Source organism: Lissotriton helveticus, chromosome 11 (assembly GCF_964261635.1).
Source record: "Lissotriton helveticus chromosome 11, aLisHel1.1, whole genome shotgun sequence".
In the NCBI taxonomy this organism is placed as follows: domain Eukaryota; kingdom Metazoa; phylum Chordata; class Amphibia; order Caudata; family Salamandridae; genus Lissotriton; species Lissotriton helveticus.
Window position 1 is genome coordinate 830,851,232 of NC_136072.1, and position 26,557 is coordinate 830,877,788.

At 44.8% G+C, this 26,557-nt stretch overlaps 1 protein-coding gene across 1 annotated transcript; it reads left to right on the forward strand.

The window, feature by feature from the left end:
- The first annotated feature begins 978 nt into the window (after nucleotides 1–978).
- ITPRIPL1 (ITPRIP like 1) lies at nucleotides 979–26,059 on the forward strand. Its single transcript, XM_078665873.1, has 2 exons — nucleotides 979–1,194; nucleotides 23,814–26,059. Exon 2 carries the CDS (start codon nucleotides 23,840–23,842, stop codon nucleotides 25,673–25,675), a length of 1,836 nt encoding a protein of 611 aa, XP_078521999.1. The 5' UTR covers nucleotides 979–1,194; nucleotides 23,814–23,839; the 3' UTR covers nucleotides 25,676–26,059.
- Nucleotides 26,060–26,557: the final 498 nt, after the last annotated feature.

A 26,557-nucleotide genomic window follows, 5' to 3' on the forward strand; every position in this document is an offset into this window, starting at 1 on the left:
ATTCAATTTGATGGTAAAATACCGATTCCGGTGTGCATGCACATGTGTGCATGCACACCTGTGCCATATGACAGGCAGACCTGCCCTTAGGGCAGGTATGCCTGCCACATGGCACCCGAACCTTTTTTGGGGGTGCTAGAGGGTGTCAAAGTGACACCCCCTGCACCCTTGTCAAAATCGGTATTTACCGAATCGGTAAATACCGACCGGTAATGCCCCATTCATTCCTATGGGCTTCAAAGCCCATAGGAATGAATGGGGCATTACCGGTCGGTATTTACCGATTCGGTAAATACAGATATTTACCGAATCGGTAAAAAACACATCTGGATGGACCTACATGTCCACCCTTCATATTTACCGATTCTTAATTACCGAATCGGTAAAATTCGGTAATTAAGAATCGGTAAATATTTTTTACCTACATCTGGCCCCTGGTACTGAGCTCCGATGCACCGGCAAGCAGCGGTTTTAGAATCGCAGCTAGCTACGTTTTTCAGGAAAAAATAGCCCATATATGCGCACCTACTTTTTCAAGGTTTTATCAAGCAGCATTTTAAAGCATCACCAGCTTCCCGACCCAGGCAGTTGGCGAACGCAGCCCTCTTCTCCTTCGCTTTTCTATTCGGACCAAACACTGTATTTAAAATGGTGCACTTTTTTTGTTGTTGTATAAATGGCTTATTTTTCGTAAGGAAGTCATAGGAATGGTCTATATATACAGAAATCACATTTTAAGATAATTTAAAAACATATTTGGCAAAATTGGAAGGTAATCGAGGGAGTGTGTACATTTGAGGAAGCCGATGTGGAGCGGGACTGACTACCTGAGGCTTGTTTAGATAGCATTGAGGTGGGGGTTCTGCGGATGACGTATGTTTTATGACACACGACCTCATCCATGGCACATCTACCCCAACACTGTAGGTCGCTTTGAGCATAGAATTTGACCAAAGTGGCCTTTAGTTGTCGCTTTCATATTCCTTCCTCGTTAATGACTACAGATCTGTTCATCCCGGACTGCGGACTGTCCGGAGACTAACTTTCTCTTCACAAATCATGGCCCTGATGCTGCACCTCTGTGATGTCACTAACGCAGTCACTATTATTGGGGCCGTGCTGTGTGTGGCGGGCGGGTACAAGCAGCCAAGACACCCAGTTATCACAGAGCGGGCCAGACTCCGCACCAGCTAGGTAAGGTCGAATTTAATCTCATTTTTTGCAAATTGCAATTTTTCGGTGTTTTCGAAGGAAATTAAAGCCCGCGCTGCTTTCATTGTCATCCGAGATTTTGGTTATAATGATTGTCGGGAGACAGGAAATGGCACTCAGTCGCTAGCCTGCTGTTCAACAACCTTATTCTCACAGCTTAAATACTTTGAAACTTTTTGTTGTACTATTTCACAGAGGTCACGTAACAGTAGAGATCACTGTGAGGTCCAGACACTGTGATTGGAACGAAATGCAGGGCAATAATTCTTTAACTTTTTAGTCATACCTCATCCTAGACTCTTTAGAGATATTTAAGGATCAGTCCAGTAGCCAATAATAGTAGAGTGGAACTGTCTGGACAGCTGAAGGAATGCTCCGGTTACTCACCAGTATTCATTGTCCTGAGGCTGTTCAGCGTCCTCATCACAATCATTACTTATGAGGTGAACTCCGCTCACTACAGGATCAAAAACCAGGAAACACTCTGAGGCCAGAACCTCTAGGGTTTTGAGGGAGGTCAGTAACGACTGACTAGGATGCTACGGAATAAGGATGATGATTTCCAGTAGGTGACTGTAGCATCATCCCTACATCCTCATTCAAGTTATTACTTAGGAGTAATGTCAAAGCTAATCTGGCCGAAGAGATAAGTAAACTAAATCCTAGAATCCCATGACCTGGAAATCCTCCTACAGGTTCTCTATACGCTCTAATCGTGCCTACTGAGCTCGAAAAGTTGCAACTGGTAAGCCCTTGTTGAAACAATCTAACAAAAATGGTACTACCACACCAATCTCACAATTTATAGAAGAACTGAGTCTTTCCAGATACAATTTCTGGAAATATTTCCAATGTCTAGAATATGCATATAGAGGGGCGTCTAGGCTGCTAAATTACAGCTTCTAAATGTTCTGGTACTCGTTTACATATCCCTTTAAACTTCCAAACCAAAAGATTAAAGTACCCTGGAAGAAGAGATCCCTGGTTCTTTAGGGGGAAAAGAAAAGAATTTTCCAGGGAAGCAAGTGAGACATTGACATATCCAATAAGGAACTACCACCACTAATTACTACGTCTACCATCTCCCTCTGAATCTGGGGATTAGAGAGAAGGGAGAAAATGTACAGAGGAGCTTTTGAGGACAATGAGTTACTAGTGCATCTTCCCCCAACCCCCACTGCTCTTGGAGTTGGAAAGTCCTCTAGATGTGCTTTGTTAGGAGATGCAAACTGATCCAATCCTGTATCTGCGAATCTGTGACGTAGCTCCATGATTGTCCTTTTTTACAGACACGGATCCCTAGATGTTGGTAATTTTGTTGGAGCGACAAATCATTCTTACCTGGCGGAGCATTCTGAAGGGCAAGAGAGGCTTGGGGAATCCAGTTGTCCCACGCCACGCCGCACCTTTACCCGCAGAGACCAGCGACCGCGATCACCAGGCACGCCACCGCCGCTCCGGGACTCCAAATCCCGGCAGCCTTTGCGGCGGAGGCGCGTTCCCTGACGCCAGACCAAGGCGCCAGGAGGGGCGTTTAAAATCAGCAAGCCCTCGGTGGAGCGGGGGGAGCGACAAATCATTCTTACCTGGCGGAGCATTCTGAAGGGCAAGAGAGGCTTGGGGAATCCAGTTGTCCCACGCCACGCCGCACCTTTACCCGCAGAGACCAGCGACCGCAATCACCAGGCGCGCCACCGCCGCTCCGGGACTCCAAATCCCGGCAGCCTTTGCGGCGGAGGCGCGTTCCCTGACGCCAGACCAAGGCGCCAGGAGGGGCGTTTAAAATCAGCAAGCCCTCAGCCTCGCGGGACTCGAGCGGGACGCCCGGGGCTAAGCCCGGGCAAAGGGCGGGCCCTCTGTGGCCGGAAAAGGCCAGGCTAGGCCACCCCCCTGACAACAGCTGCATGCAGCCGTTAAGGTACTGTACTAGCCATTATATATTCTAGCACATGTCAGACGTGCTGACCTGAACCTAACTGAATGACAAAGTGCTAGTGTTGCACATCTCACCGTCCTGCTATTATTAATCGTTTCTATCTAAGTTAAACCCTGGTAAACTACTTTGACATCTGATAGTCTGCTAAAGCCTGTAGTAAACATGGGGAAGAAACTGGTACCTGCAGTCATCGAGCCACTTAATACTTTGGATTCTTACTTAGTTCAAGTGGTCAGTAAGATAAACAACGAGAGAAGGCAATCTTTAGGCTTAAGCCAATCGCCAATTTTGCCTCCAGATAGCCCTACCACAAGTGCTCTAAGTATAGTGGCGTCTGACACTCCGCTAGAAAACTCATCCATAAACATATCAGATCCTACTGCCCAAGATAAAGGCAACGAGGAAGAAGATTCAGATCATACCGCAGATTTGTCAGTTAATGCTGCCTCTGATCCCAACCACCAGATAGTTATAGTGGATGAAGTCCTATCACCTCGGCAGCCCACACAACGTGCAGTGAGAACCTGTAGAAAATTTCAGGCAAGACGGGGGGGGAAACAGCAAGGCAGAAAAAAAGCGTCCACTCCACCACGAAGATGCGAAAGGGAAAATGAGGAGCTGGATGTTGACGCAGAGTCAAGACGCATTATTGACGATGATCTATTTAATAGGATACAAGATATGATAGACACTAAAATCAGGACAATTGTTAAGCCTTTGATCGGGAAACTGGACAAATTAACTTCGGAAGTGAAAAAATTGGGAGGGGCACATAGTAAGTTGACCGAAGAGGAGGGGAATCTATCCTCCCTCGTCACTAATCTGGCGGCTACAGGGGTGGAGGATACCCCAATGGATAGTCTACTACAGATTGCGGTACAAGGGCAGCCACTTCCATCTCCTTTACTACCCGCTTCTAGGCAGGAAGTAGAAGGGGATCTCTCCACCATCCCAACAGCTGTCATACCAGGACCACAACAAGAGGAAGACTCAGCCCAATTCATTCTCGAAGCCTCACCAGTAGTGCTAGTGTTGGCAAACGTCCCTGCCCTATCACAAGAGAAAATAGAGTCCAACCAGGGTTTGAAGGACAAAGCGCTACACTGGCTCACCAATAATATGCTTATGGCATATCAAGGGTCTGACAAATTAGCAGGGGATATCGTCATGACTAGGAGGGTACCATGGATTGGGAATAAGCCTAAAAAATTCAAGGGGGATTGTGTAATCTTAAATTTCGCTAATGCTGAGGTCCTTCCAAACATTCTGTCAAATATCTTCCCACCTCAACGACGAAGCGGTTCTATAATTCCCCTTATCCTTAAATTTTTCTATAGCGAGACCCAGCTTGCCACCTTCCCCAACTTCCCGAGATCTAAGAGATCGACTAACATCATTAGCTGGGGAGGGGGTACTGGTTCTCGATATATTAATGATCGCCTCCAGCCTATGACTAACTTTGAGATGGGAAGATTTAATTACCCGAATGAGCCAAATGTCAGGCCCGCCATGACACACGAATCCATCATAAATGGACGGGGTCCCGGATTTTCGGGCTACGAGCTCAGTGGCTGGGGTAATAGGTTTATACCCCGGATGAGAAATGATCAGTCCTTGATACGCCCAAATATCCCACAACCTATGTGGAATACATCAGCCAATGGTTGGGGTCAGGTAGCTACTCCCTTTGATTGGGGTTTGGGAATGGGCAACAGGTATGGCCCCCTATCCGACCTAAACAATTGTGATTGACTTAAGTTCGGAATTGATTCAGCAAGTGAAACACTGAACATGCCATTATCTAAGAGCGGCCAACATAGTATTGCTCAAGTCCCCAGTGAATCCACACACAAGGAAGCTCTAGAGAGTCAAGAGATGTTAATCTGTGGCCATGGCCCGTCACCGAACCAGACGGAGGCCTGTGAATCGCAGAGCTTGCTTAGCAAGAATAGACAGAGCCCTTTTGAAGTGGGAATATACGAGGGGTTATTACCACCACGTCCAGCTGAAGGGGATTTAGGGAGCGCCCAAGAACCTAGGAAACCCACTGACTCCTGCAAGATCATAAGCTGGAACGTAGCAGGTCTAAATGCAAAACGTCAGGACAATGCTTGGTTGAGCTTTGTCACAAACCATCACATTATCGCCCTGCAAGAAACTTGGGACACATCCGCCAATTTTTGGTTGGATGGCTTTACTAGCTTCACCAAACCTGCTGTCCCTAGCAGTATGGGAAGAGCCAAAGGTTGGCCTGGTAATCCTATTCTCCTTAGATTTAAAAGGAACCTACAGGCAGATTAGCACTGACTCACATAACATTTTAATGGTTGAAAGGGTGATTAACAACTCTAGCAGGACCATATATGTAAACTTCTATAATTCAGGGAATAGAGAATATAGAGGTTGCAACATCGCTAATTTGGATAGCATTTTAAATATAGCATGTCAGAATACCAATTTTGCTTTTGAGTTTATTTTATTAGGTGATTTTAACATTAATTTATGTAACTTAGCCTGTAAGGGAAGTAGTGACACTGATGACGGTGATGTGGGTCCCCAGGGCCCGCATTTCGAACATACCACAGAGGGGCAGGAGTTAGAAGAATTACTCGCTAACTATGACCTGTACGAACCAGACTGGGGCTCGAGAATGCCAACTTTTATTGGTATCCAACATGGATCAGTGATAGACTACATTTTTGTCTCACAAGGCATTCTAAACCGGACTATGGATTATCGCACAGTTTTAATCCATTATAGTGACTATAACCCGTTATTACTCGAAGTCGCCTGGGGAGCCCAGATGGGAGTACCACCAACAACAGCAATACCTGCTCACCCCCTGAGGACCACTGATCAAGATAGACGAGTGAAATGGGCCAAAGTGGCCCCGGAAAATTTTTACGCAAAAAACTTCCCCAAAATTAAAGATTATGTAGAGATCTGTAAAAACACTTGCGCACAAAGTAAAGAAATAGTAGTGGCATATGAGGCAATATGTGGTCAGGTGTCAAAGGATCTTTTAGTCAAGCCTAAAAAGGGAACCCCTGGACATAAGCGTTGGTTTGACTCTGCATGCTCAAAAGCCCACAGATCCCTGCTGGTAGCCCTAAAAACGCTTCCTAGGGTAAAAGATGACATTTCCAGATTAAGGAAGAACTACAAGGCAGCCATAAAGAATCGTAAGGACACCATCAAACGCGAATCATGGGAAAATCTCCTTTCAGCAGCAGTACTGAAGGACAGCAGGAGATTTTGGGAGATTATCAAACAGCCCTTATTCTCAGAAGTTAAAAATGAACCCTTGGGAGGGGGAGGAGCTACGCTAGCAACCAAGATGGCCGCATAAGCTCCCGGCTCCGTCGACCTCCGTCGCTGGTGGATATATCCTGAACTTAATCCTGACCTCCCGCCAGACTCCCGTGTGTCCGAATCGTCACTGAGTCCAGGAACGCAATCCCAGAGTCTTTATCACCTTTTTTGACGAAGTTACACCGTCTGTCATTTTCGGGCCTTCTCCAGACTGTAAGCCGGGGCCTCGAGTACTGACCCAGCCGGGTTTCAGTTGAACAACATCAGCCGCTGGTACCTGGCAGGGTCCGGTCTCATTGGAGTGACACAAATTCTCGATCCTGGTGGTTGTCTCGAGTCCCTGCGTATATTCGCTAGACAGCGACGAGACGTGGATGCCGTGGTGAGTGGGGGTCCGGTTCCTGGGACCCTGCTGCAGCCCTCGGGGTCCGCAGGGGGGCCCCCCGCTCTCGGCAGCGGTGTAACGAGCGCACAGCCTGACAGTCGCCAGTCGACTTCGCCCACCCCACTCCAGTTGGTTTCCCCGGAGTAGCCGACCTCCGGGGTTGATGACCTGCTTTGTCATCGATTAAGCGGAGATGGATCGGACGGCGTGTAGACCGACGCTGGGGACCGTCATGGCCGCCATCGGGGCTCTTCACTGGCAAATGGAGGCTGCTCTCCACAACCTAACCGTACGCATCGAGACTGTTTGTTCGAGACCGGACCCTAGCCCAGAGTCAGACCCGCACCATATGGTGACCCCCGCAAAGTTTGATTTTATCCGGGAGGAGAACCCCGAGCATCGTTCTAATCTGACGCCTATTATATCTGCGCAACTACAGCGGCCCGCGACTGGAGCCCCTAACCAGCCAGCAAACTCGGCAAAGTCATCGCCCTCACAGGACTTTTTTCTTTCTTCGTTTCTGGGGACCTCCATCGATATTCATTGGATTGACTTTCGTATCCCTGATAGACTTCGAGAATTGACTCTTCTGACCCTTTCATGCTATATAGATCTTCTCCCCTTTTTACAACGTTCTGACTCCTTTGCTATTGTGCTGGTCCTATTGGAGAGGGTTTGTGTGATGGATCGTAGAGGCCAGGGTTGAACTTGACTGTTTTAATTCTGTACAGAGACTTCCTTTGACACTGCTGGGTGGTATCGGTGGGAGTGAGGGCCATATGGGATTCTTCTTTTTTGGCTTTGGTGTACTGACTGTGTTCGACAATGGGATTTGCTGCCTCTGTTATGTCTGGGGCTGGGCGGGATGGTATTTTCTCTCCTGGTGATTTCTCCATCAGTTTGCTTATAAGTCTGCTTTACCTCTCTTAGTACCATGGTGGGGAACATCTGTTCGCGGCGGGGGGGAGGGGAGTCCGGGAGCCCGCATTGGGTCGTAAGATATTCCTCCTCCGTCTTTTCCCTTCCTTGGGGTGTAGTTTAGGGGCCGACAGGCACACTGCTAGTGGGGTTAGGTCGTAGCCATCCGCAGGGGTGCAGGGTGGGGGGTTGTGGTTTTTTTTTTTATTTTTCCTTTCTTTTGTTCTATGACCTATCTTTTCCCTTTTCCCCTCTCCACAAGAGATGTGGCATATTCTCCTGAGCCTGTTGTTATGCATATTCGGGTGTCGAGTGTCTAATTTTATATCCTGTATCCTTGGTGGGCAGATTCTGATAATGTTTGCTTATGATTATTTGTCTTGTATTGTTTTGACCCAGCTTCGGCTGGTATTGATGCTTTCCAGAGGCCTACAATTGGATTGTATTTCTTTATTTCATCTGCCCGTTCGCCACTGTAATATGTTATACCAATGATACCCGAAATTTACATTTCTACTCTTGTGTTATAATTAATAAAAATATATAAAAAAAAAAAAATGAACCCTTGGATTGTGTGATTACTGATGATAAATGGCTGTCACATTTTAAAAATGTCTACGGGGATGAGGACGAAGGATCTAAAGATGCCCCACCGCTTTTTGCAGTTGTACACCCTATCACCTTTAATCTCCAGGAAGTGGAAAAAGCGCTATTGGCTACAACAAAGCATAAGGCACCTGGTCCTGATGGCGTCCCTGCTGACTTTTTTATGTACTCACCAAAACTGTGGGCGGAGGTTTTGACAAATGTGTTTAATGCAGCTAATGGTAATTCTGCCCCCGCCTCATGGGCCACATCCACCATTGTCCCTATTTTTAAAAACAAAGGCCAGCGGGATGATCCCGCTTGCTATAGGCCCATATCCCTTTTGGACTCAACCATAAAGATCTTGGGTAGAGTACTTCGATTTAGATTGAGGGAGAATGTAGAGAGTTGCGGTGGGCTGTCTGAATTACAATATGGCTTCAGAGAAAGAAAAGGGACCATTGAACAATGCATTAACCTGCATCTACTCATTTCCAAGTATACCATGGCCAAGGAGGGGTCCGTGTTTCTTGCATTCATGGACCTCTCCTCGGCTTTTGATTTGGTCAATAGGTCAAAACTGTGGAGGATATTGCTGGAGATGGGTATCGATGAAGCCTTGGTTGCGTTTATGGCCACTTTGCACCAGGAACTTTTTGCAGCCGTCCGCGTAACAAACGATGGTAGATGTACCCCATTGTTTAAATCTCTAAAGGGGGTACGGCAAGGCTGTATACTAGCCCCCGTGCTTTTTACCATCTATATCAATGGCCTGGGTACACACCTGCGTGGCCAGGAAGCTGACGTTCCGTATGCAGGAGGAGTCCAAATTCCGGCACTTCTTTATGCGGACGACGCTGTGCTGATCGCCCGTACTGGTGTCGGCTTTCAGCATCTCTTGGACGCCTTTGGTTCTTTTATGGAAAACCTGGACCTTATGGTAAACGCCTCTAAGTCACACACGATGTTAATGGGGCGTGAGTGCAACAAAAAAAGACAAAAATCATTTTTCTGCAGGGGGGTCCCTGTTTCTAAGGTTCCCTCATTTCCCTATTTGGGCGTATTGTTTGACCAGAAAGGATCCTGGGGTCCACAGATAAGAGCGAAGAGGCTGGCTGTAGTTAGATCAGCGTCAGCCCTCATGGGCTTTGCTGGTAAGCTAGGGGCAAGGCCTATGGAAGGAAGCTCTATTAAAAATCTACAAGTGTAAATCTGTGGCAATCGCGACATATGGTTACGCCTTGTGGGTGTATGCAAATCTTGACCTAATACAGAGAGCAGAGAACAGATTCATCAGATCCCTGCTTTCTGTACCACAGTCAACCCCAACTTATTCTATCCACAAAGAGGTGGGCCTACCCTATCTGTCAGACACATTGAGTCTATCCCCCTTGACCCTGTGGCTGAAAATGTGGTTGAACGAAGATCTCCCCTTGAATCACAAAATTCTGTATGACGTTTTATCTCTGGATAAATATAGTAATATTCCATGGCTGGCGTATCTAGCTAAAACATTTACAGACCTGGGCCGTCCGGAACTTTTCTTGCATCCAGAGAAAATTAAGGTACAGGATATTGACTTCATAAAAAGGTCATTTAGGGAAAGGAAGGAAGCATGCCGTGAGGAATATGAATTGCAGAAACCAGCGGTTAGGGAACACAGCCTTCTGGTTAGCTCATCTTCACTCGCAACTTATCTTAGTTTTGTTACAATTCCTTATCATAGGTTTTTACTAATTAAGTTTAGATTTAATTTGTTACATTTTCAATTGGGTTATTTTAAGAGCTGGCAGAAGCCAGACTTGCCCCCCCCCCAGTAGTTGCGACCAGTTTTTCTGTGCAGGACACAATCCATTTTGTCATGTTTTGTAGTATGTATTTAGAGCAGAGGAAAAAATACTTGTTCCCCATCTTGAAAGAAGCCGGTTTTATACAGGCGCGACCGGCTTTGCTCTTCTTACAACTCATGTCTAATCCCCGCATTACGTTCTGCATTGCTAATTTCCTGGTAGCTGCTGCAAGGGCGAAAGCTGCCGGCCAAATTTCGCCTTAAAGTTATGGTTTTACTATGTACATTTATTCTCTGAAATGAAATGAAATATCTTTTTTAATCATGTATAACACTATTTAAAAAAAAAAATTTAAATATCTGAATTTTTAGACTGTCGTTCTCTAGGAAAATGCAGGATAAGTTCTGCATGTATGTTTTATTGTTTTTGTTTCTTTGTATGACTTAAAATAAGTCGAATAATGATATTCTGACTGACTGACTGACTCAAGGAACCCACTTGGACATTGTCCTTTCCCTTTATATACTTGGTCTGCAATGGCAGGAGCAACTTCTCAGCACAAGATTCATACTTCACTGCTACCAAATTCAAGAAAGATCATTTCAATACTCCTTGTCTGTTATTCTAAGCAATTGCCACCCGATTGTCCATCTCAGTTGTGAACATGATGGTGATTTAGAATGCCCTGAAATGTCTTTAGAGCTTTCCAGTCAGTCAAAGCTCCCTCCAGTTCGAAGACTGCGGTTTCTCCATCATAGTTCATCTGCCTTGAGCTTTGTGAGTTTCCAGAGTTGCTTCCCACCCTGCTAGTCTGGCATCCTTTGTCCAAAGATGGGGAGGATTTGGTTTCAGCAGAAACCCCTTGGTCAAGAAAGACTTCCTGAACCACAGCAGAAACTGTGTTGAAATTTGTTTTGTTACTGGAATTTTCTTTTCATACTCCGTCGACAATGGCATCTAGAACTTTAGAAGATAAGCTACTAAAGGCCTTGTGTAGTTTTTCCCAATGAAGTAGAAAAACACAAGAAGCCATGCATCCATGAACTTTCTTCTTCAGTCCTGCTTTTTCTTGTCTCAGCAAATGTCTTAAATTCTGTGTCATTCTCACACCTTTGCTTTATGGAACAAAGACCATTCCTTTGATTGTGTCGAACAGAGCTACAAAAATTCTTGAGATGGGAGTTGTTGACACTTTGTATAGTTCAGAACAAGAGCATGGGCTTTCAGGTAGGTCTCCGTTATTTGCACTCCCTTTAGAGATTCTTCCTTTGTTTTAGCTACCAAAAGCTAGTCGCTCAGATTCAGGAATATTTTTAGACCTTGAAGATCAAGTGAAGCTACAAGAGGAGCCATCATGTTTGTAACAACTCTCTGGGCAGATTTGATCCAAATGGCAACACCTGGAGGTAATAAGGAGTCCTGAAAATGCAGATTCGTAGATATTTTTGAAATGGGGATATGAAAGTATGTTTCCATTAGATCAGTTGTCGTCATGAAATCCCCTGAAGAAATCGTAGCAATTATCGTTTGAATTGTCTCCATTTTGTTATGTATATTCTTTATCCACTTGTTCAAATTCTTTAAGTCTGTCGCAAGACAAAAGCCTCCCGCCACCTTTGGACTAGAAAAATTCTCAAGTAGGACCCTTTCCCTCGTTGATCTTTCAGAACCTCTAGTATCAATTTACAATTTTTTATTTACAATGTTATAGCTTTCTTGCTGAGTAATGATCTTAGTAATTTTTAACTTCTGTATGCAGATTTAATTTAAAGTATTAATGGTCCCAGTCTCTGGAGGAACTTTATTTTGTAGCCCTTCTCTACTACTTGCCACTAGGAAGTTTGCAGTCCGTCCTCCAACTGGCCAGTCTAACCCATTTTGGCATAGTCAGGACCTCTGTAATTTCCACCCATAAACATTTGCCCTTGTTCTCTTACCGAGATTGAAAATACTTTACTTTCTGCCTTTTTCCTTGATTATATTTTCGTTGAGATTTGTCCAAAGGATGTCTTTGATTTGCACCACCCATAGAAAGAGGAGACAGATGTCTGAGACCTTCCTTGCCTAAAAGATGACAAGCGTTTGTTTTTTTAAATTCTGTGAAGCTTTTCATCCAACTCTCTGCTAAACAGCTTTGCACCTTAAAAAGGCATGCGTAGCACTTCATTTTTTCTCTGCAAAAACCAAATGCCAGTCTTTTCTTACTACTATAGTTGCTCCTTACAAGTCTGCTGCTCTAATTACATCAAATGCTATATTCAACAGAAATTCAGCCTGCTTTTCAAGATTTTTAACAAAAGGAGAACACCTTTCCTTGTACCACCTTCAGTAGCTCCTTAAACTCCGAAAGCATTCATTTGACTGGTGTATGCCCCATAGATTCCAGCTCTCATTGCAAGATTAACCCCCGCATATGCTTTCTTTGGAGCTGAGTCCGTCTTATGGACGAGTAGTAGGTATGTCTGGATTTTCTGTGATGTTTCCCCATTTTCAAACAGCAATCAGGAAAAATGAATAACAATGCTAATAAAGAGTTCAAAGAATGATGCACCTCGAATTTAGTCTTGTATTAATGCAAATATGTCTTAGCCCTTTTCCCCTAAAGAGAAGCCACTTAGTTTCCTGCAAGCTCATAAATCTACAAGAATAGAGCACACTAGAAATGAAAGCAGGAGCATATGCGCTAACACTCCCTATACCAGGTATGCTACGTTTGGAGACACTGATTACAGACGCGCATGAGCGTCTCAGACTACCCCAGATCCTGTAACCGCAACTGTTATCAGGGAACTCAAGGAACCAGATTCAGGCCAACTAAGAAAGGTAGTGAAAGGGAGGGTGAGAGCACACTGCTTACACTTCTCAACGCCATTACCTCTTTGCATCTTGGTCGAAGTAGTACAATTTCTCGTGCTCAGTTCTAAGTTCATCAAAGTATTAATCATCTATTGCCGTATCTTTAGGTCGTATCTCTAGACACATGTTTCTGGATTCCTCCGTCATCAGTAGAGAAAATATTTTGGGGTTGCTGGACATGCTGCCACTGGTTTCAAGCTGGCCTGGCTGATGAGGGGTGTTACCCTGAAACCATTCCCAGGATGCTTGTTTCCTGTCCAGGGAAGACCTGGCTTGGCAGTTCGGGCTGGACTGTTCTTATGAGGAACAGGGTCAAGACTGATTTGCATATGGCTGGGTCTGAACTTGGGAGGCGAAGTGAGCTAAAGAACGATGATGGATTCAACCCAGATCTCTGACTGGGGGTGAGTGTCTGAAAAGTTTCAGCTTTCTGTCCATCATCTCCTTGTGTTTGCTTTGTTAGACACAAATTTCTCAGGGACAATCCCACTCTGGGCACGCTGGAGCTCCAAAACTTGTCAGCTTAGCGGCTCATAGGTGCCTTTTTAAACAGTGAAAAGGGGGTACGAGCAAACTGCTTACATGTCTTAGCAACATTGCTCCTTTGCATCTCGGTTGATGTAGTACAATATTTTGCGCTCAGTTCAAAATTAATCAAAGCATTAATCAACTGCTGCATCTTTATGTCATATCTCTAGACATGTGTTTCTGGATTCCTCTGTCATCAGTAGAGAAAATATTTTGGGGTTGCTGGACATGCTGCCACACAATTTTCTAACAATGAACAGAAGAGGATGCCAGTGCTGATGTAAGTCAAATTTATGCAACGAATGACCAAACCGGACTTGAAAGAATCAAGAGCGGGGATAACTATTTAATAGTTTTTTATTTTAGCAGTGCTTTGGAAAATTTTCTAAGGCAAAATCCCACTCCGGGCACGCTGGGGCTCCAAAGCTCATCAGCTTGGCAGCTCACAGGAACCTTTTTAAACAGTCAAAGAGGGGTAAGAGCACACTGCTTACATGTCGCTGCGCCCATTACCTCTTTGCATCTTGGTCGAAGTAGTACAATATTCAGCCCTCAGTTTAAAGTTCATCAAAGTATTAATCTGCTATTGCTGTATCTTTGTCGTATCTCTAGACACATGTTTCAGGATTCCTCTGTCATCATTAGAGAAGATATATGTTCTTGGGCACAATCCCACTCCGGGTATGCAGGGTCTCCAAATCTTGTTGGTTCACGGGAGCCTTTTTAAACAGTGAAAGGGGGCTAAGAGCACACTGCTTACACGTCTCGTCACCATTAACCCTTTGCATCTTAGTGGACATAGTACAACATACATTTCACACTCAGTTCAAAGTTCATCCAAGCATTAATCTGCTTATTGGTGTATCTTTATGCCAAATCGCTAGACATATGTTTCTGGATTCCTCCGTCATCAGTAGAGAAAATATTTTGGGGTTGCTGGACATGCTGCCACTCAATTTTCTCAGGCACAATCCCACTCGAGGCATGTAGAAGATCCAAAGCTTGTCAGCTTGGTGGCTCATGGGAGCCTTTTTAAACAGTGAAAGCGGGGTAAGAGCACACTGCTTAAACGTCTCAGCGCCATTACCCCTTTGCATCTTAGTCAATGTAATACAATATTTAGCCCTCAGTTCAAAGTTCATCAAAGTATTAATCAGCTGTTGCCGTATCTTTATGTCATATCTCTAGACATGTATTCCTGGATTCCTCCGTCATCAGTAGAGAACATATTTTGGGGTTGCTGGACATGCTGCCACACAATTTTCTCAAATCAAACACACACAAAACCAGGCACAATCCCACTCTTGGCACGCAGGGGCTCCAAAGCTTGTCACCTTGGCGGCTCACTGGAGCCTTTTTAAACAGTGAAACAGGGGTTAAGAGCACACTGCTTACACGTTTCAGCACCATTACGTTTTTGCATCTTGCTCGATGTACACTATTTCGACCTCAGTTTAAAGTTCATCTAAGTAATAATCGGCTATTGCTGTATCTTTATGTCGTATCTCTAGATACATGTTTCTGGATTCCTCCTTCCTCAGTAGAGAAAATATTTTGAGGTTGCTGGACATGCTGCCTCACAATTTTCTCAGGCACAGTCCCACACCAGGGTCTCCAAAGCTCGCCAGCTTTATGACTCCCAGGAGCCTTTTTAAACAGTGAAAGGGGGGGTAAGAGAACAATGCTGGCACATCTTAGCACCATTACCCCTTTGCATCTTGGTCGATGTAGTACAATATTACACACTCAGTTCAAAGTTCATCAAAGTATTAATCAGCTGTTGCCGTATCTTTGTCGTATCTCAAGACATGGGTTTCTGGATTCCTCTGTCATCATTAGAGAAAATGTTTTGGGGTAGCTGTATGTCCTGCCACACAATTTTCTCAGGCATAATCCCACTCCGGGCACGCAGGGGCTCCAGAGCTTGGCAGCTCACAGAGTCCTTTTTAAACAGTGAATGTGAGGGTGGGGTAAGAGCACACTGCTTACACGTCTGAGCGCCATTACCCCCTTGCATCATGGTCGTACAATATTTTGTGCTCAGTTCAAAGTTCATCAAAGTATTAATCAGCTATTGCTTTATCTTTATGTCATATCTCTACACATGTGTTTCTGGATTCCTCTGTCATTAGTGGGAAAAATATTTTGGGGTTGCTAGTCTATAGTTACAGTGTAAGACATGACTTCATGCCTACGATTGTAGCCTGACTGTACTGCAATTAGACCTGTTAAAAAAACATTTGACAGGTCAAAACCTCCCTTTTAAATATTAAATCACCCCTATATAGGCCTTGTAGCCCACAAGACAGGATGCCTGGTATTTCAAAGTAGATAATGTAGAAATTTAATGTTAGGATGTCCTTACAGTAACTAGCACCCAAAAGCTATTTTTCACTTTGGCAGGTCTACCTGTCCTATGTAGAAAACCTGAGTACAGAATAAAATCCTAATGCTGTATCTCAGGAAGGGGTCTAGCTAGAAAAATAATTAAGCTCTTTGATAGTTGGTCAGATCCAATTCAATTGTGAAATGAGTTTTATAATAAATATTAAGGAAACATAACTTTTAGAAAGGTACCCTTTCCATGAACGAATTCCTGGAGGCTAATTTGCATTTGCTGCCCAACGTTTCCCAGCCAGTAAATAGCAATTCAATAGGTGTAAATGAGGTTTGAATTTCCTCCTAGGAGCTACATAATAGGTCACATTAGCAGGTCAAGCTGAACGGGCAGGGATGACTCCTTTGAGCTTAACAGATAGGTAAGAGCTGTGAGCATGCTTTTTTAATTCCCAGTATCAAATCCTGCCTGATAGTTCTTCTAGTTTTAATATAACTCTGGGGGTGCAATGGAAAGGAAGGAAACAGGATGCCAGGAAAATTCTTGCTCATCACTGTCTGGTTGTTCGACATCTCTGCTTTTGTTCTACCAGACTTCTGTCTTTGGTTTTATTGGGGACACAGTGGCTGCTTCAAGCTGACATTTGGTGTTAGATGTGGAACAACACTAGGATTATCATAATACATGCCATCCACACACCCCCTGCAACCCTCGTAGCTCAAGATTAGAGTGGCCAAAAATGTTTTCATCTTGAAAATGCCCAAAGTGGACAAGAATGACCACAGGAAAATTTACCCCATTGGGTCAGGCATGCCCAGTAGGCATTCTCACACACTAGCTTGTGCCGGGTAAAAATGTGGCATCTTCAGGCACCCACTTCCGAACACTCCTGGATCTGAGGATGAACAGATGAGGGCTGAACCTGCTGTCTGTGACTGGAGGAACCCTGAAGGACTGGACCAACTCTCTTTTGCACCCAAGCAAAGAAGTGGACTCCAAAGATCAAATGGCTGACTTCCTGTTCAAACTACAGGGATACAAAAAATTGCCAGAGATCTTTCCTGCAACTGGCCAGGTGACCCCAATCAATAATTACTTTTCATATTATGGTGGCATCGATGGGATCCAGGACTTGGGTTTTGCAGTGCCATGCAGTGAGTTAAGTTGAAAAGAAAAAAATCATTTTTTAATTTGACACCTAAAAATTAACATTTTGGGTTTTTAATTTGCTTTTGGTCTTAATTGGATAATTTGTAAAAAAAAAAATCTAAATGTATTCTTGCCCTCAGTTTTCTCAACATGGAGGTGGATCTAGATAACATGGATACCCTTAGCATGGCAGAGATAGGTAAAAGAGTCCACATTGCCAAAGACCTGGTGCCTATGTAGTGGGGGATGACATGGATAAATGGTTTGCAGCACCGGAGGTGCCCTACATATGCATAGAGTCCCAGGCGGGGATTGGGGAACCAGTCTGAGGAAGCATGGCATGTGCCTATTGCAGGGAGGAATTCCTTTTTAGCCCTTGAAATAGCTGACCAGATGAAGTTTTCCCCCATAAAGGAATCGATTATTACTACATTTTGTCTCACTCCTGAGAATTATCGCCTAAAGTTCAGAGAGAGCTAGAAGCAGTCACATCAGTCATGTATAGAGTTTGTGGATTCTTCCAGTACACACTAGATGGTTGAGTGAAGGGGCAGCAAAGTAAATGATTATCATGGGCTGTGCAATTTGATATTGAAAGAGCACAATTTCACTAATTGTTTTACAGAGTGGTGCGAGCACCTAATAGACACCAAGCTCACCGTGCCAGAGATCTTGGGATGGAAGCTGACCACTGGATCAGCACCATACTGTTCAGGAAGGTACCCAGAAGTGACCACATGAGGGGTGGTTCAGGTCCAGTTCCTCAGAGGGATGAGGAAGACCAGGCTAATGAAGAGAAGGACCAGAAACAGCCTCTAAAGAGTTTTGAGGGGAAGGATTCCCAGGCCTCTTCAGAACACAGAAGGGTTGGTTTAGGTAGATAGATGGTCAGGGTGGGCGTTCAACCACCTTGATGATGTGACTCTCTTCAGTCAGGGCATAAGGAAGGGAATTCTGTATGTCCCACAAAGCCACTCACAGGGTGGCTAATGTAGCCTCTGTGCAGAATTCAATGACTAAATTAACCCCCAGATAATGAATATTTAGTTTAGAAGTTAGCTTTGCTCTCTGTGTACAAATGTACGAATGTGAGGGATGAGTCTGTTTGTGAGCCCTTTGGCCAGATTTTTGGTCTTAATGTTGAACAAGGATATAGGTCTATATGAACTACATATGTCAGAGGGCCTCCCATGCTTAGGTAGCACAACAATTGTTGCTTTGTCGAGGTTGTGGGACAGGAGCCCTCCTTCTGTCGCCTCCCCGAACAGAGGCAGCAGATGTGGGGCAACCTCCGATGAAAACATTTTAAAGAACTCCACAGGTAACCTATTGGGGTCCTGTGTTTTCCATGAATGGAGTGCCGCAATGGCTATCCGGATTTTCTCTTTGTGATTGGTTGCTCCAAGTGCACACACGATCCTTCTGGCCCTCATCAGTGCACATGACATCAACATCCTCTCCTACACAGATTAGATACAGCTGACACGCTCCATCTTGGACAAAACCCCCAACACAAGAAACAAGTTCACGGCCTGCATGACCGATTTTGCTAAGCCAGCTAACTCAAGCTCAGCTCTGACAAGACAGAAGTAGTGAATTTCAGCAAGAACACCTCATGTTGGGACTCCAGCTGGTGATCAGATGAACTTGGACCCACACCCATGCCAGGATTACGAAGCAACTCACTAGAAGACTACAAATTATCCAGAACTCAGCAGCCAGACTCATCCTGAACCCCCCACACAGAATTCAGATCACACCTCAGGGAACTACACTGGCTCCCGATACATAGACATGCTCAACTCCAACTCGTCACATGCCCGTACAAGCACTACACAACTCAGGTCCCTACCCCCTGAACAGTTCATCTTCCACCAACTACCCATATACCTCTGCTCTACAGAACTCCTACTCGCACACATCTCACACATACACAGAACCAGATTGGGGGCAGGCGTTCTCTTACATATTTCCTAAAGCACGGCAAGACCTCCCACTCCACATCAGAGGCTCCTCTCTTCTTGAATTCCGCAAAACACTATGGACTGGCTTTTCAATTAACCAAGGGCAGGGCTACACACACACACACACACACACACACACACACCAGAGCAAAGCCAGGATACCTTTGCGGGTGATAGTGCACAATGCAAATACACATACAATAACATCACATCCTATCCCTGAGTTCCAACCTCTCCCAAGCCAAGTCTGAGAGCAATTGGCAAATCTATTCTACCACGGGTGGAGGGCGGGCGGCATGTAGAATAATATAATACGAGGCAAAGGTGTCTGCAATATTTTTTGCCACAGTCACCAAGGGGATAGAAGCATTGTGCACAGAAGGTATGACTAGGAGTGTGGTTTCTTGTTACCAACCAATAGAGCACTTTTATCTGCCTTATCTCCAGATTCATATACCCTGCCCTGTGGGGCCCAACCATATCCCCCTAGACATTTCCATAGTGATATTTTGCAACTATGCTCCTTAAAGTTTTGTCTCTTCTACCAAATGTGTGCCTCTCAGGTCATGCATTTGATGATCTAACGAAATTATCTCAGAATCTAGTGGCAGCATCTTTAACATATCTCATTGCATTGCCTCCTACCACAGTTCTGAAGCCCCCCCCCCTCCAATACTGTATGGAGTGGGCAGACTGAGTCCTTATAAAGTGCAAAGATCTCCAGTTTTAGGGAAGAAACAAAGCCACCCTGCACCAGCCACGATTCATGTCATGTCAGTACATGTCAACGCCACATCCTTTGCGGCATTTCATCAAAGCAATAAAAACGGAGTAAATTTGGAGAATAACCCGAGATTCCTCTAGGCAAGATTGAGAATCCCTACAACATTTTATATGTTGGTTCTGGGAAGGAAAAAGTAATCAATGCGTGAAAAGGACCCATGGACTCCAGAACGGAATGTGAAAGGTCTATTGGCCCTATACATGCTTCTCCAGGCATCCACGATCCCCTGGGAAGCCGCCCACTTCAATCATTTTGAGAACCTCAGAATCTGACTGAGTCCATGATCCTATTAAAATCTGCCCCAGTTATGAGTTTCCCTGTGTCTCCTCTGTTAATGATAGAGGTTAAGCAAAAGAAAGTCACCTCCCTCAGTGCTGATGGAACATAAACCGACAGGAATGACCAGCAATGCTCATCAATTGTCCCAGACAGCAGGATCTTTCTATCCAACTTGTCAGTTACTACCTCTTGAATCACAAAAGGTAGACAAATATGGAGATGAACAGCCACCCCTCTGAGCCAGTGGTAAAGCCGGAATGGTATACCCAATTAAACCAGTTTCTGCCAACAAAGGTGCAATTTGTGCTCAATAAATGGGTCTTTTGAAGGAAGAGAACACGTGCGGCTTGTCGTCTGGCAAATTGTAGGACTGTGCCTCTTTTGATGTGATTATTGAGTCCATTAACGCTCCATGACAGGAACTTAAGGCCCACCCGATCATCCTATATCTGTGTCTGAGTTGGTGTATATAGGAGACTGTGAATGTATGTACTTTACCATCGGTGGCTGTGGTGATGCAATCCATACTAATGCTTCGTAAAACTCCCCTCAACTCATCCCACCTTACACCTCCAATTCAGAAATATCTGTCGCCCCATGAATACAATACCCTAGTAAAATAAACTAGAGGGACCAAGCAGCAAACAAAACAAATAAAATAATTTTGTAGAAACAACAAGGGGGAAGCCTCATGTAGGCAAAACACTTGAAGGAACACAGAGATGATTTCGAGCATGTAAGGTAGATCCTGTGTATATTCTGTGTAAAGACAGGAAACAACGAATGAAGAACAAGGCATAACCGGGGTCTTCAGGTATCATCCACTGGGTTTCCCACCCCCAATAAGTGGGGCAGTTTGAGCTTACGGATAAGACTTTGTCGGAGCAATGACATCCACGGTTTGTCTCAACTTCATTTTGGCCTAAGCTTCCAACTATTCAATTTCAGCCAGGTAGTTATAACCAGAGTAGGGGATGAACCTTCCATGCCCTCCGGGACGCCCTCGATCCTGTTTCACCACGAGCGCCAAAAATGTCCACCCTTCACATGAGTATGAGCTGCATGGTACTTGTATGATACAAACTCTACATGCGGAATTTCCCCACCTTGTAGTAACATCACATCAGTACTGTGCAATTATTAGTTAAGTCCCAATGAATAGTAAATAAACATGTGGGATTAGTTTACTGGTTGTAAAACCACCCAATTCCCAATTCTGTGGGATTAGTTAGTTAGTTAGTTTTTAAAACTTGTATTGCGCGACAGCTACCCAAAAAGGGTTTCCCGGCACAGACAGAGAAGCCAAGGTGGTAAAATCCAACAGTTTTTATTTATCTAACAACCAAGTTTTAGTAACTTGCGGAAAGTGATGTAATTTGTCCCATTCGGAGTGTAACTGGGGATTAACTCATACATTTACGACCTGCTCTAAGCAGGTGGTAAAGTTATGCTTTGTTCTCTGTGTGAGGTGGGGGTGGAGGGAGGGAGTGTAGGGGGGTAGGAGAGGGAAGGCAAGCTAAGTTGTGGCAATTTGTAGCATTGCATGCTGGAAAAGAGTCTTGGCTACTGCTCAAAGACTCGTGCAATTTTCCAGGAAGAATTAGTGCGTGGTGAAATCAGGGGCAGAGTTCCAAATCACAGGGGAGGAAAATGCGGGAAACACCTGGCTTATTGAGAATCAGGCAGAGCGGAATTCCATACGGTATCATTGGGGCCAACATTGATAACAATTTTGAATTAAATATTTAGCAATTTGAACCTGAATGTTGGATTGACGCAATCGTTATATCAATCCATGGTAGTGGTGAAGAGTCTAAAAATGTGAACCTTCATTACAATCGTAATGTTTGACGTTCACTTTGTAGATTTGTTGCTATCGTCCACATCTGAATAAACACAAGGTTAGAGAAAGAAACGGTTTGGGAACTATGAAAACATGTTGTTTAATTAATTGTAGGGAGATTCATTTAGAGTTTGCTTTGTATTTGCCGCCTTTTTGTATCCTAATTCATCTTCTCATTTTCTGCCAAATGACTTTTGTATATTCTTTTGTGCAACAGTTACCAAATTTATGACATTATTTTAGCATCGGACATAGACTGGCTATACTAACGTGTCCACTTGTGGGTTTATTTTAATAAAGTGTTAATAAATAAATGTGAATGAGATTCGTGCTCCCATTTGAGTGCCCTTGAAATTTGAGCAAAGATTACCCCAAAAACTGGGTTATTGTTTCATCAAAAGTGGGATTTGGATTCAAGAAGGTACCTAAAATCTCTTAATGGTTAAAAATGAATCATTGAGTTCATAGTGAGACTGTTGGATAACAGTACCTTTGTGAAGAATCTGTTACTCACCTAGGCAACCTTTACCTTCCATACCAGCATGACATGAATGTTTCACCTTTCCTAGAGACCGCGAATAAATAGCAGCAGGGTAGTAGCAGTGTCATGTTAGCAATACTGTGGGTCTAAACAGTATGTGTCCCCTATAGAACCATCGAGAATTGGACATGCACAGACCCTCTCAGTGGGAAACCTTTGGCCAGAACTGAGTATAACTCTGGCAGGACTCACCCAATGGACATTATTGTGTGATCTTACCGGACCCTACTTCATCCACCATAATGTGGTGCCCAGCAGCATTGTAAGCTTGTAATACTTTATTAGAAGTCCAGTATGCTCCCTCCAACTCCTCTTTAACCTGTCTACCTCTATGCTGCTTGAAGTTGTTCCAGTGATCAGAGTAGCCCTGTATACGGTGCGCGTTCATTTACCTTTCCAATTGCAGAACCATCGAACCCTTAAGTCGTCGATGGTCTGTCATGCTCCAGGACATGCTTGGACTTCTTCTAAGAGTCTGTTGTTTTCCTGCCACCATGACGATGCCCCCAAAGACCGGCAGGCGACACAGGCATCGCACAATCTAACTCTTCGTCTTCAGGACCAACAAGCAACTCTACAACATTCATGACTCTTTCACACTTACATTCGCGCAACTACACAGTCAAACAACCATATATGACACTTAGTCATCATGACCTATCTCTGTTCCTGAAAGGAAGGTGTCCCTACACTTTGATCTTCTGGGGAGGATATATTTTTCACCGTGGAGATACCCCTTCCTCTATGTGTCCAGTACTTTTGATGGTGTTTCATCTCACATTCTTATACTATGCCTAGACTTGACATGAGTACATTCTAAAATGTTTCCTAGGTGGGAACTACCTGCAAATTGTGGTGATCAACAACTTCTATAGGTGGACACACCCAGGAATATTGCCAAACTTGTATACACAATCACATTTGTGAATGGAGAAATTTCTCTATAGTGGCAAAATATCTGCATTCACAAGTTCACTTTGTTCATGGAAAAGTGTGCCAGTATTGATAATGTGAATCAGAATTGGGAATTTCCGTATGCACATTGGATATTTGGGTACCCAAGTGTATATTTAAATAAGAATGAGGCTCTTCATGATTTACAACAGAGCATCTTTGCTGTTTTGGTAACTTCCTTACTGCTTTTGTTTAACTGCTTTTGTTTAGTAAGAAAGGTCCTATCCATAAAATGAAGTGATTTTTTTGCTTTGAATCTACTTGCACCATCCAGATTAGTAGATGAATGCTATGTCTTGACTGAATAATGCATTAGGTATAAAGGCGGGAGATGCGGAAGGAGCAGTGCGTGATACTAGATGCATGTACCCTTATTACTATACGTCTTTCCAGAGCTATTCCTCAATAGTTTGACTATTACATTCTCCTTCCTCTGCAGCCTCAACAGATATCCAGATCACCATCATGGCCTTGCTCGGTCTGTACTTCCTTGTCGTCCTGCTGCATCACATGACAGGCCCTCCACTTTTCCACGACAGGGCCAAACCACACACCACAGCCCGCTCTGAACAACAGAAGTTGCTGCGGCTGCGGAGGCACCAGCTGGACCAGGAGTTTGAGTGGCACTGCCTGGAGGAGCGATGGCGGGAGCAGCGGGAGCAGCAGCAGGATGTTGCCTGGAGTGACGTAAAGACACAAGAGGTTGATTGGGGCTGTGGTTTGTGGAACCTTGGACTCTTTGCAACATTCCTTCTTGTGGAGCTGTGGTGGCATCAATTGCAGCGGGATGCCATGTTGAATCCAGGGCAGAGCGAGGAGGAAGACTATGACTTAGACATGGTTCTCCCATCCACACTACTCTGGCCTGGCTGTATGCCTGGCCAGGATGCCTTGGATGCACTATATGAGAGACACATACAGCATGGGGTTCACGATCTGGCGAGTGGTTGTGACTTTGTGGAGGGATTCACTGACAAGCTGCTGGAAGCTTGCCGGATCCTGTGCCGCAAAAAAGGTGGGCTGTTGTTGGAAAATGGGCTGGGCATTGGCAGCACCTTTGAAGGATGGGGCAGGAGTAAACAGGCCACCTTTGATGTTCTAGTACCATTCCAGCCTCCACACGGTTATACATTCCGAGCAAATACCACGCCCTGGCAGAATGCTATTGATAGATGTGGCATGTGTGAAATCATACTTGAATCCCAGTGTCCATGCACCTGTGGCGAGGCACCGTGTCAACTGCACCCTAGGGGGAGGGTTTATCATAGCCGACATGGTGTGCCACTCGACACTCTACTTTGCACAGATGCTCGCCTGGACACACAGAAAGTCCACACCTGGTTTCAAGTCTTGATAGACAAGGCATGGGGACTTATTTCTTATAAGTATGACTTCAAGCTCATGCTGGTGCCCGCTAACACATGCAAGCTGCGGCTGGAATACAAATCTAGTAGGGTGTTGCATATTAATTTGATACCTGCAGTGCGCTGTGGTGACTCTTGCATCTTCCTGGTGAGGCAGGTGTCCGAGGGAGTAGATACATCTGGCATCTATTGGATGAAGTCCTTTGCCGTATATGAGCGCCAGTTTCTGAGGTTAATGAGGCGCTTCCTGCCAGAGAACAGTTGCCACCTGAAGTGCCTCAGTATCCTCGCCCACCTAAAGGAGGAAAAGGGGATGTCCGACAAAGCCATCCTAACATCTTACCACTTCAAAACAGCTCTGATGCACCTGCTCACCAGAAGATCTCTGGATGCCTGGCGCGCAGATCGGATATCCCAGAGAACACAGGATGTGATGCGCTTCCTAAGGCGTGGACTGAGTGAGAAGCACCTCTACCACTTCATCATTGGGAACCCTTCTTTGCCTCGAGAGATTTCAGTCCCTGGAGAATATCGGAGCAAAGAGGCCCAGAATCTTTTGCGCCCCTTGGTGTTGGAACACAAAGCCTATGGTCAAGCCGAGCATGAGTATGAAGGCATGGTGTGTGCACTTACCAGCCTAACCTCTCAGACCTCTGATGCAACGGTGCCCATGACCTCCCAGTGCCATGACCTAGCAGCTCTATTGACGTCCCAATGCACTGAGCTGCCGCCCCCTCTGACATTCCAGGGCCCTGATATACCAGTGGCCCCTGCCTCTCAGTGCTCTGAACTCACTGTGCCTCCACCCTCCCAAAGCCCTGAACCAACAGAGTCTGAAACATCCCAATGCCTTGACCTCCCAACATCCCAGATGTTCACAACTCTTGACGTCACTGTGCACTTACCTCAGACTGCATCTGACTTTCCAATTGCATAATCTGATGGCCCTTTAAGGTCCAAATTCCAAGACCTAACAGTGTCCCTAACCTACATGCCCTGCAACCTGATTGTGCCCCTACTCAAACTGTGCCCTGACAAGATCTTGCCCTTGTACCCCCAATGCCCACTCTAGACAGTGTTCCAGACTTTCCCATCACATTACATAAATGTGCCCCTCTGTTTTCAGTTTCGATGTCCTGACAACACACCTGGCTTTCCTATCCTCTGACCAATATGCAATATGAGACACTGATGTGACGCACTCCTTTATGTCCTAGACCTATGACCTGACATATTTCCTACATTCTGCAGCCAATGAACTTACAGAGCATCAATAAAAAAGATACATTTATCTGAAAAGCATTAAAGATCCTGTTCTCTGCAAGCTAAGACTCGGGCAGATTTCTCCGGCAGTGGCGGCTGGTAAATTTAAAAAGTGGTGTGACATACATTTTTGACTCTAATATAAAATGAGCGAGCAAGTATGAACAGAAAAATACAGGTGCGGGGGGGGGAAGAAGCACCCTTGCACGAAAATTTTGAAAAACAAATATTATAATGTATTTTAAAGCATTTATTGACTGTAAATTTCTGAAAAAGATGATCCAGACTGACTCTGAGTGCAGGGTGCGTTCCCTCTCTTTATAGACTGTCCTAGTTCATGGCAGTCTATGAGTGAATGCCCCCTGCGGGAGGCAGGATGACAAGAGAGAACTAAACTGCCTACAATTAGCGCTGCAAAGCTACAGAAATAGGACTGAGTTTGAGAGCACTTCAGCCTTCTCCTCCTGTGAGTTTACAGAGAGCAGCTCATCGCCCGTTCACACCATATATGTTTCATATTTTATTCAATTATAATAATGACTTGCTTTGTTTAGAG

Bases quoted from the DNA above. Each gene is read 5' to 3' on its own strand.
- ITPRIPL1 (XM_078665873.1), top strand. From the start codon at position 23,840: ATGGCCTTGCTCGGTCTGTACTTCCTTGTCGTCCTGCTGCATCACATG.